Source organism: Phaethon lepturus, unplaced genomic scaffold (assembly GCF_000687285.1).
Source record: "Phaethon lepturus isolate BGI_N335 unplaced genomic scaffold, ASM68728v1 scaffold17303, whole genome shotgun sequence".
NCBI lineage: Eukaryota > Metazoa > Chordata > Aves > Phaethontiformes > Phaethontidae > Phaethon > Phaethon lepturus.
In genome coordinates this window covers 49980-61601 of record NW_010531396.1, presented here as the reverse complement: position 1 = coordinate 61601, position 11622 = coordinate 49980, and the positions used below count along the sequence as shown (strand labels likewise).

Sequence of the window (11622 nt, the reverse complement as noted above, 5' to 3'; positions counted from 1 at the left end):
CTCTTGCGTCTCGGTGGCGGGTCCGCGAAGCGCAAAGGCCGCCGTTCGAGGGGCTCTGTACCGCCGGGGTTTGTTTTCCGTCTGCTGCCTTTCCTCTCCCCGCCTTTGCCAAAAACACGTTAATTGCTGTGACGCTCCGGGTGCGTTCAAGCTTGCAAGTTTTAATAAATTTTGTCTCCAGGGAAAAAAAAGTTGCTGAAATTATACCCCCACCTCCTTTTTTTTAATTTAAAGTCATCTATTAAAGTGGCTCTGCTTGAAAGTCCCTTTTATCTTTTTCAGGTGATCTTTTAAAGATGTTGAAGTTCAAATGCAGTGCCCGAAATCCGGTAGAGGCAGGACCGATGGAACCCATCACCAGCCGAATTTCTCGGCTAAATCTGCTCTTTCAGGTAAAGAGCATCTGGCCTGGGATTAGCTGACCTCGGTTTTGCTTGTGTCCATACCCAGCATATGAAAGCACAGTTTTGCTTGTTTGTGGGGACACTCAAAGAGTGCCTGTGTGGTTCTTTAGAGGAAGGGGTAAAAAAAGGGGACAACTTGTTGAAGTTCAAAGCATGTATCTAGTTTGCACAAAGTTCAGTGGATCATAGCTGGTCTTATGTTTGTGTGCACCTGTTGATGTTTTAGCCTGAGAGGATTTTCCCCCATAAAGATGGAATATTGCATTCTGTGTCCTGTAATCCACAGTTTTTTTCATGGTGATGTAGGTGAGGGTTTGTCATGAGGTGGATTTACCTAACCAGCTGCTATTTGATCATCTGAAGCTCAGCAGCTTTTCCTTCTAGAGCTAATATTGATACTGATTGCTTAAACTATTTGTACCATGAAAAAACCCACGTGGTGCAATGTCAGGAAAAAAGCCAGTCAGACCAGAGTTGTCAGTAGGATGTAGATAGTTTCAAGAAAGCTGTGATTTGAACTTTAACAATCTTTAATGGATTGTTTTGTCTAAAAGTAAAATACCTGTAACTGCTATTACAGATAGGCGTAGGGAGTTGATATATTTACCTCATACTTCTGTATCATTTGTCTAATTTCTGAAGTAGTAGTGATTTTTAAATGGATAATATATACTCTGCTGTATACATATGTTATTGATTTGATGCTTTTCATTGTTGTCAGAGACTCCATCTGCCGTTGCTTCTTTTTTTTCCAGGGGAAGCCACTCTTTGTGACTCAACAGCAGATGTCTCCTCTCTCCCGGGAAGTCATCCTTGATTCTTTATTCGTTCTTTTTGAAGAATGCAGAAACCCTGCTTTAATGAAAATTAAACATGTTGGCAACTTTGTCAGGAAGTGTAAGTTTGTTTAGACTAATTTTCAGGTGTCATTTTGAGACAGTTCTTAAGAATCTGAACGTTTAAATAATGCTTTAGTTGCTTAGATTCATTAATGATTGTAGCCAGGACTTTGAGCCATCTGGCTTTTTGTGGCAGACTCAACATTGCAAAGGGGATCTTGGCAATCTTAGTAAGGCTTTGTTCAGGTCCAAAAAGGTCAAATGCAAGTGACTTTTGAAGTGCTGTGACTCGAATGTGCATCCTTCTTAGTCAGTGCTATCTTTATACTTGAGGAGGTACTTTCTTTAAAAGTGTCTGAGTACTGCATACAGCAAAGCTCCAAGTATTCACAAGAGAAAGATGTCAGAAGTTGAGAGCAGGACAGTGACTAGAGGTATTAGGAAAAAAGTTCTAGAAAGGAACTTGGTAATCCTTGGCTCTTTCAGATTGAAATAATCTTTTGGATTCCATGTGTTATCCAAATTTTGCATGTGTAACTTGTAAATAGTAGTTCTGTGCTTCAGTAATGTAATTTCTGTTGGAGTAAACATTTTACTGATAATGTAGTCAGATTCTTTTTGGGGAAAAGAAAAAAAAAGGTTCATCAATTTTTCTATTGGATGTACTAGAAAGCCATTTTGTTAAAAGTAACTTCTCTCTATAATAGTTCCATCCAACAGTTTCTAGATATTATTAGCTGAGAGTAATTTTCTGCTAGTCTGAAGAATTTTTAGAACAAGCTACAGTGAGCAAATGATTGTTACAGTGCATGCTGGTGGAAACTAGTCAATGGAAAACTTGAACCGAGTAGCTGAAATAAATGTCTGCGGTTATTTGTTAGACAATAGACTAGTGCCTCCTACAGGCAGAGAAAACCCTGCCACTTGACTCGTAGAACTCGGCTGGGTAAAGCCCTCATATTTAGAGAATACACTTTGTGTTGGTAAAGGATGGTTGGAAAGAAATTAGAAACAAAAGAGGCTATCAGCCTATGGTGGCATGAATGGGACAGAATTATGGTTGCTATGGGAACTGTCGTAACATTTCCTGATTCTTTTGTAAGTACCATATTTCAGTCTTAACTATGCATCAATACAGTCTTTTTCTAGTTCTTATGCTTTTTTTAATGCTTTTTAGCTTTTTTTAAAGAAGATTCAATATTCCTTGAGAGTCTGGAACTAAATGGGTTTGTTTTTTTTATTCCCCGTTTTTGATATTGTGTTTGTTATGAAATGCTAATTGGCTAATGTAAAAATAAGTTTTTTATTTTTGTAGATTCAGAGACTATAGCTGAATTAAGGGACCTGCAACCCAGCGTGAAGGATTTTGAAGTAAAGAATGTGGTTGGCTGTGGTCACTTTGCAGATGTAAAAGTAGTAAGAGAGAAAATTACTGGTGATGTATACGCTATGAAGGTGATGAGCAAGGAGTCCTTGTTGGCACAGGAGCATGTATGTATATTTTTCTGTTATGATAGTAGAACAATAAGTTACAATTTTTGAACTTTTCCTTTTTGTCACTGCTATTAGAATTAAGTTAAAAGTGTATCTTGAGAAGGATCATCCTACGTTTCAGTGAAATAATATATTTGTGTATGGTTTTACTGTATTTAAAAGCCATTGTCATAGACTGTGAATCTATTGGATGAGGTGCCATCCAAACCAAAAAATGACCCTTGTCTTAAAGAGCCTGCCATCTAATTGGAAGACAAGAAAAACCAGATGAAGAAAATATTGGGTCAGTATTGGTCAGCTTGATGTTGGCTTGAATTTTCAGGCAATCTATTCATTGAGTTTTTTGTTTTTTGTTTTTTTGTTTTTTTATTTTAAAGAGCAATGTAGAATGTCAAGAGTGGGTGTAAAGGCAAACTGTGGTGGCTGTTTTTTTATGGAGAGCCTCTCACTAGCTTGAGAAATGTGTTACTTGAAAACTTAAAAAAGGGATAATGGAGGTTGTTATCATAGTTTGGTGAGAAACAGAAGTTAATCTTTTACTGTCATGAGATGAGAAGTGGGACAGAGATACTCCATGAAAGACCTTGTGAATTTATACAGCAATATATCTGCATCAGTTATTCCCAATATATGGTGCAGTTAGGTTGCTCCTGAGATCCTTTAGCGTTGTTTGTGGTATCAGAAAAGATGATAAACTAAAATTACTCTTGCTACAGCATAGGTTTACAAGAAAGCAAAGTATGATACTACCCTCAGTATGACACTTGCTCAGTCTTGTTGAGTGCGAGTCAGTGAAAATAGGGAATGTTGATCTAAATGAACTTGCAGTATCTCTGTAATAAAATTAATTTCTTGTTTTCTGGCTGCACATCTGAATAATTAAATAGTTGCTAAAGGATGATTTTAAGAAAGCCTTGTATTTTAATGCCTTACAATGAATTTATTACTGAATTATACTACCCCATAATTGCTGTAGCTTCTTTTCTGCTTGTCTCTTTCTTTTGAGATGAGTTTTATTTTATTAGAGCCAGTCCAGATGAGGTCAATCAAAATTGCACTCCAGACTGGTAGATGCTTCATCAGTTTGAAAGGGAAGCTGGCCTTTGCTGCAGGGGCTATTCAGTTGAAAGCAAGCTAGACAACAGAAGGTGTGAGGGCAACAGAAAACACAAAGGAATAAAATTACTTTTTTAAAGGTGCACATCACAAGGAAATAGCATTTAATATTTCTGTGTAATTTTTTTGTGATGTGTACCTTTGGCACAGACTCAAATCTTTCTAAAACTAGGGGATTCCAATGTATTCTAACTCATTTTCATCATGATATAACACTTTCTTTTCTTGTAGGTGTCATTTTTTGAGGAAGAACGCAGCATATTATCTCAGAGCACCAGTCCATGGATTCCACAGTTACAGTATGCATTTCAAGACAAGAAAAGTCTGTACTTGGTAATGCCTAGTCTTTGTTTCTTTTCTCCTCTATTGAATGCTATTGCCAAGAACAATGTGATGGTTGAAGTGTGCTCACCTTCTGTAAATTTTCCTGCATTACATGTCACTGTTTGACATGTGTCCCATGTAATATGGAGGAGTTGAATGGAATATCTTTTGTATATGTGAACTATATCTGTTCCTTTAAAATTTCATGTAGGTTATGGAGTATCAGCCTGGAGGGGACTTACTGTCACTCTTAAACCGATATGAGGACCAACTAGATGAGAGTATGGTGCAGTTTTATCTTGCAGAGTTGGTTTTAGCCATTCACAGTGTCCACCAGATGGGTTATGTACACCGGTAGGTAAAGATTGCTTTGCACATAATATTTGATCAGTATCATTCCAGAAAAAGTGTTCTGTAATGATGCATTCTTGGTTTTTTTTGATATTCCATCCTCTTTCAGGACAGTATTTTCCATGCTGTATCAGAAGAGAAAATTAGAAAATTAATCAGACTCCAACTATAATTGTAGCTAAAGGCATTAACTTTGATGTAAAGTTCAAACTAATATCAAGAAAGGATTGTTAGATGTATTTTCTGGAGGCTTAGTAAAAGGAAGCCTTAATGTGGCACTAGAAAAATTAAAATCTTTTCCAGAGACTGTTGCTTTTAGCACCAAGTAGTATGGGAAATTAGTGTAATTGTTAGAACTTGTTGTGTGCTGATTGGTAAACATGGCAGTATAGGATGTTGGAGTAGTTAAATACCACAGTTTTCTAAAGATCGTATCAAGGCTTGAAGGCTGTTACTGCATGCATTTTCAAATCATATTGGTGTTTAATAAATTTATTCCATTCTGAGGCTTTGGAAATGCTATGAAGTATTTTACATTCCAAGCAGCTGTAGTTTGCTGCACTTAGAGCATAGGCTGTGGCTTTCTAATGCGAGGTAGGTGGCTGGATTTGAAAGATGTACAAAATAAGTTGTGAGGAAATTTGTGAAGAAAGCTACATAATACTTTACTGTAACTCAGTTACAATGTAGTCAAGGTGCAAAACCACCTTCTCTTTCCATCTTCTGTCAATGATTACTACCTTTCCATGAAATAAGGGGAACTTTACTACTTTTATATTTGCTTGGAAACAGAACAACAGTTGGAAATAAGACTCCCACTTGTTAAGGTTTTATGCAACTGAGCACATGGTTGAGTGTAGCTGAATAAGGATATTTTGTTATCTAGATGTGACAGTGGGGAATGATATGGAAAGGTAGTGATTGCTTTCTTCTTGCTTACAGAGATATCAAACCAGAGAATGTTCTTATTGACCGAACAGGACACATTAAACTGGTGGACTTTGGGTCAGCTGCCAAAATGACAGTGAACAAAGCGGTAATAATGTGGATTTAAACTTTGTCTATGGCTTGTTTGGATAGTCCAGTCAAAAAGGGAAAACTAACTTTTTATCTGTTCCTTGATTACACCTTGTTCTTCTGCCTTTCTTGTTCAGTATGGAATCTATTCACAGTGATATTTTTCCATTTATGAATGGCTTTTCAAGCATGAGCTCGAGTATCTTTTGCAGCTTGGTAGATACATATTTGCTTACTAAAATTTTAGTACACAAGTAAGGTAAAGGCAAGTTACTTTCTCAGGGTGCAGCACTGCAATACAAAATCATACTTCTAGAGATTCTTACAACTGTTCAATGCTGTGTTTAAAGAAGGACCTGGATTTATAATTGCTCAAAACTGAACTGAAAATAGTGTTTATTGTAACAGTATTGAAGACCAGGGAGCTCTTAATTGAAATGAGTCACATTCCAATGTTCTGGGCTTTACTCACCAGAAAGCACTATATTCAAAGCTGTGAGTTGGTTGAGGTTTTTTTTATAATTTGCATGTAAATTTAGGTAACTGCATACCATTTCAAGTGATAATTTGAAATTAAAACATATCTAAGCGACAATATGAAGTTCTATAGCAGATTCCTGTCTTGTTATACAGTTTTTATTTTTTTCATAGCATTTTCTTAGTATTGTGACTCTTAATATTTTGTTTTCCCTGTTCTTCCTTTTTCAGTGCTTTTCTGCATTAAGTTTTTCTTTTAGATTTTTCCTTAATGTTATCTTTTCAGTCATCTTAAGGTTTTTGTGTTAGTCTGCCTGCTGTTTTGTTTCATTCTTTATGCCAATCAGTGCAAAAATGATTACAGTTTTGGCTCCTGAATTACCTTTTCTAAGCACTCCAGAAATTCAAATACTAGTACTTTGCTCGTCATGAACACAAGGTAAAAAGGTAGGAATAACACAGAATGGAATGAGGGCAGGGAATATTTATGTCTAAATTTGACTAATTTTGAAATTTCAGCTATGATGTCCCTGTTAATGCTAGTTGAAGCAGTTGTGCTAGAGTATGTATACTGCTTAAAACATCAGTGTTTAGTAATTCTGTGCTTTTTAGAATGCTGCTTTTCTACTTCAGCTGTTTGTGCTTTCTAGTAACAGTTAACTCTGGTGATTTGACTCTTTTTACACCAAATGGCTTGCTTTCTGTTTGTTTATCAGCAGTTTCCTTAACCTTGCACTTTTTTTGCTTAACAGCCTTGCTTCAAATTACTTATTTAAAATTCACTTGGAGGAGTGCAAATTGTCTCTTACTTAAAAAAGAAAAAAAAGAAGAAAAAACAAACAAACAAAGATTTTTTGTTTGTTTGTTTTTTTATTACCAAGATCACAATGAACAGGAAGTGCTGTAGTTTCACTTGGTGTATTTTTGCTTCTAGGTAAATGCTAAGCTACCTGTTGGCACACCTGACTACATGGCACCAGAAATGCTAACAGGGTTGAATGGGGATGGCAAAGCTTCTTATGGTCCAGAATGCGACTGGTGGTCTCTAGGAGTCATTGCGTATGAAATGATTTATGGAAGATCTCCGTTCGCCGAAGGGACTTCAGCAAAAACTTTCAATAACATCATGAACTTCCAGGTAGAGAGAACTCCTCCCGTGTTCTTGAGTAAAAAGGCTGTGACTAAAGACTATGTTTTTACAGTTGAGAAACAAAGCTTATGGATATCTATTTTGTCGTGTTCATAAAATACGTAGAATGTATGCTTTATATTGTTTTTATCTCTCTCTGTATTGTAGATACCAGGTTATTTTTTCTAATGAGCGTCTAAAAATAGCCATCTGCCTGCATGAATGAAAAAAGATGTAGCTGTCCATCTTATGCAACTGTAATTGCAGCATTTCCAAAATAATCTAGAAAAGGGATTGAAAGGATGAACTGTGGATTGATAAGGTTTCTGGTTCTTAATAAGTGTTTCTGGATAGTAAAGGCGAGGGCTAGCTATGAAGAGCTGCAAGAAGACTTGAGGATATTGAGTGTCTGCATGATTAAAACATCATGTGAAATTTAGTGTAAATAAATATAAAACAATGCATATGACGGGAAAAGTATCCCAACTTTATGCAGTGGTGGGCTCAAGAATAGTATCTTGATGTTATAATCTATGCAAATGTTAGTTTATTTCTTAGTAACAGTCCAAAAAGCAGCACATAGAATGGTAGGAGTCAGTAGGAAAGAAAAAAAAAAGAATCATGTGTAGTTGGGGGAAAGTGAACAAAGAATGGTTGCCTATTATCTATTTAATACGGGAATTAGGACAGTTAAGTGGAAGTAGCCAGCAGTAACTATGTTACAAACAAAAAAGGATACTTCATATAGCGCAGTCTCATGCTGTGGAGCTCTTTGCTGTAAGTTTGCAGCGACTGAATGTTTATATGTGTTCAAGGAATGACTAGGAAAATTCATATAAGAATCCATTGAGATCTGGCAAATACAAAGACATCATCCCCGGTTCAGAGAATCCAAAGCCACAAATCCTTGGATGTTTGGGAGAATTTTCTGGGGAAGTGTCTTTTTTTACTCTTCCATTTGTGTATGCCATTGGCCATTGTTCAGCATAAGATGGTGATCTGGGACTACCATTTGTCTGAGTGGGAATGGTTGTTCTTATGTTCTTATCTTTACTGTAGTAAATGCATATAAAAGCCTATTTGTAAAAAATGCATAATGCTTTTATTTGTATGCTATAAATATTTATCCTTTGTGCCTAGCATATCTCAGAATAATGCAACTTAATCTTACTGTTCTGGGAGTGTTTTCCTACTGAGCAGAAATCCTTTTTTTTCTAATGCAGAGATTTCTGAAGTTCCCAGAGGATGTGAAAGTTAGTAGTGAATTTCTTGACCTGATCCAGAGCCTGCTTTGTGGGCAGAAGGAAAGGCTGGATTATGAGGGACTCTGCTGCCATCCATTTTTTTCTAAAATTGACTGGAATAATATCCGTAACTGTAAGTAGAGTAATACTGTATTTATAAACAATTCCTGTTTCTTTGGGTAACATGAAAATTTATACAATGTTAGTATTCAGGTGTGTTTGATCTGAATAATTACTCATAATGAAACAGGACTGTGTCCTGGAGCAGGTGTTTTAACAAAACAGTTAATTTTGGTTTTGGGATGGGATATGTTAACATATCTTTCAGAATATCAGAATATGTTAACATATTCTCTCAGGAGAAAACTATAAGGTAAGATGAAGTTTAATACCCTTCTATGTGAATTTCTGATGCAATTGCCATGTTACTGCAGGCATTAGACTGGAAAATCAAAATGGTCCTTCCTCAGATTAAAATGCGTCAGTATGTTCTTTCATGCCTTTTCCAACTCAATTTGCTTAATTTTGCCTTCATCTAATTATTTTTTTGTTGTGTCTTCAGCTTTCTCTCTTTCATTGCTTGTGATCCAACTTCATTTAAGGTTGTTGGGGTTTTTTAGATCCTTTAGGTGATAAAATATCAGCGGTCATAGGGGCATTGGAGTTTTTTGGCAAAGTTAATATAGCTAATATATGACAAATTTTTTTGTCAAAGATCTGCTCATTCCACGAGGAATAGAATAAAACTAGTGAAGCAGATAATTTTCTATACAGAAAAATGTTTCTAATACTATGGAAGCAATGGAATTTAGTATTTGGAAGTATTGAGGCACCAGCTCCATGGCAAAAGCAAATATTTCACAGATCATCGATGAACTATGTATGAGTGCTTGACTTGACTAGGATAGTGTTTTAAATTATTTGGACTCTAAGATTATCTGGGCAAGAAACATATCTGCCTTATATTTTTTATCAAATATACTGTAAGAGCAATGATTGTGCTCCATTCTCCATGATAAATTGCTAAGCTAGTGCTTCTACTTTTGATGACTATCTCAGCACTTCAGCTGTCAGCTCCACAGAATGTTTACTCACTTTTCTGTTGATTCATTAATTTTGAACCTGTGGAGCTGCTGTTCTGTTAAATTCCATTATTTCTGCCCTTTGAGAGCCATTGAGCCTTGAGTCTTTTTCATCATTTTAGCATACATTTCCCAGACTACAGGTCACTCTGCCTTCTTTCCCCAGAGCCCTGCCTAAGCCACCAGTTTCTTTTTCTGAAATTTTGGATCATATTAGCTCAGATCTGGAAAAAAATGGCATGTGAGCATATGTTCTGGTGTTTCCTTGGCAATTGTCTGTCCAGTATTCTCACTACTGCACAAATGAACTGAGTGTTTTGCCATTTCATGTGGCAATGGTGATACTGATGGACAAGCTGGTAGGCAGCCCTGATGTTGTTGTAATGTTGAAATAAAGATTCGGGATTTTTAAAATCCCATTTCTGTCTGCAGCTGGCCAGTGGATTGCATCATTCCCTGTAATATCCGGACCTACCTACTGTGAAGATTCATGCAGTTTTGATCCCCGACTTTGTTGTGTTGTCTCATACTTCATAAAACCCCACTGTAACTAGCACAAAACACAGCAGTCTTCTTGCTTTTAGTAGCAGATTCAATGCGTCACCTATTGCTTTGCTCTCTGCAGTGGTTCTCCGTTTGCTGGTTTATTCAGAGCAGTGTTGCTGTCATTCTATTCAAAACCCTTGTCGGGTTTGACCTGGACTATCTAAAAGCTAAAGGTTTCGTTCTTATCTTGACCTCCACTGATAGTGATGTTTAACTGGAGCAATGGCAGCCTGAGAAAATTAGGAAGCTAGTGAGTGCTGGAAGAGGACACAGGACTTAGATTAAAGAATCTCTCTCCCTCAAGTTAATTTGATCAAAGATTTTGGGAGTATGGAATGTTAAGCTCCATGCTCTTAAAAGTCTTTTCCAACCTAAATGATTCTATGATTCTATGATTGTTAAATAAATTCTGTGTCAGCACAGTCAGACTTCCCTCTAGTTTATAAAAGCAATGATGTTATTTCTATTTCAGACTGAGAAAGGTAGGGAAAAAATTGGTACCCCTGCCTTGCAGATATTTAAATTATCACGCTGGAAGCTCCAGGATAACCATTCTTAATGCACCCACTTTGGTTAAGAATGTGTCATTAAAGAGTTTTTCAGTGTTACATTTTGTTGTTATGGTAACCTATGAAACACTTGACTTTTCATTAAACCCCTTCCCAGAAGATAGTTGCCCCTAAAAAACCTCCCAGCTTCCTTGGGTTCAAGTAGCATGTATCCGTAGAAGCAGCTCTTAAGTTACAGAAATAGAATCCAATTTAAACCTAAGGTCAGATTTAACTGAATCTGTCTCAACAGATAATTTTCCCCTTCCTTGGTCTACTGTACGGAAACATATTTATAGATTCTGCTCTCTGTATTTGTTGATTCCTGGTGTTTAATGACTTCTAAAGTTTCTAAAAGAACCCCACCAACAAAAGAACAGACACCCCCCACCAAATTTTTCAAGACATTGTGTTAATTTACTTGACAGAATTTTCTGAAACTATTTTGGAATTTATTTACCTAGAATAAATGTATTTCTATCTGTTTCAGTTAAATGATCAGGATTTTAACTGGAAAGTTGCTAACAGAACTATTTGAGTACTTGAGAAGTATCTAAAATCGGGGTAGAGAATGGGGGAATGACGTACTTGAGTTATCAGTAACAAGGTTGCATTTTATATAATATGGGGATTTTGTTAATCACCTTTTGTTATTTGAAATCCATAAATTACATCAGCTGTTTAATTTGGAACCAAAAGTCTGCCTGCTGAAGGCTAGCTGAGAGACGGTCAGACTTTTATTGTCATCTGAGTGATATATTTGCATAGCATAAAGAATCTTTCATTTTAAGAATTGTTTTGTAACTGCAGTCCAGAAGGTCTTGAAAATGGAATGACATATTTGGACTTGCACGAGGAAACTATATATGAGAAGTAAAGAATTAATATCTTGTGCAAATAGAAGAACTTGAAACAGAATGTTGAAAAAAACAGAAAATGTTGAAGACTGATTTTTAGTCTGTCTTCTACTATAAAACAGGCAGAAACCCAAATCTCATTGGTCATAAGTCCAAGACTCTTCCTCATCCTTATGAACCTCAAGTTGTCATTC

General features: G+C 36.3%; 1 protein-coding gene across 1 annotated transcript in view; it reads left to right on the top strand.

The window, feature by feature from the left end:
* The first annotated feature begins 296 nt into the window (after positions 1 to 296).
* Positions 297 to 11622, top strand: part of CIT (citron rho-interacting serine/threonine kinase) — a 60814-nt gene continuing 49488 nt past the window's right edge. Inside the window, exons 1-8 of the mRNA XM_010284550.1 lie at positions 297 to 392; positions 1160 to 1301; positions 2559 to 2734; positions 4085 to 4186; positions 4389 to 4531; positions 5471 to 5564; positions 6957 to 7160; positions 8375 to 8528. Of these exons, the coding sequence (XP_010282852.1) occupies positions 297 to 392; positions 1160 to 1301; positions 2559 to 2734; positions 4085 to 4186; positions 4389 to 4531; positions 5471 to 5564; positions 6957 to 7160; positions 8375 to 8528 (1111 nt within the window). The remainder of the gene's footprint in view (positions 393 to 1159; positions 1302 to 2558; positions 2735 to 4084; positions 4187 to 4388; positions 4532 to 5470; positions 5565 to 6956; positions 7161 to 8374; positions 8529 to 11622) is intronic.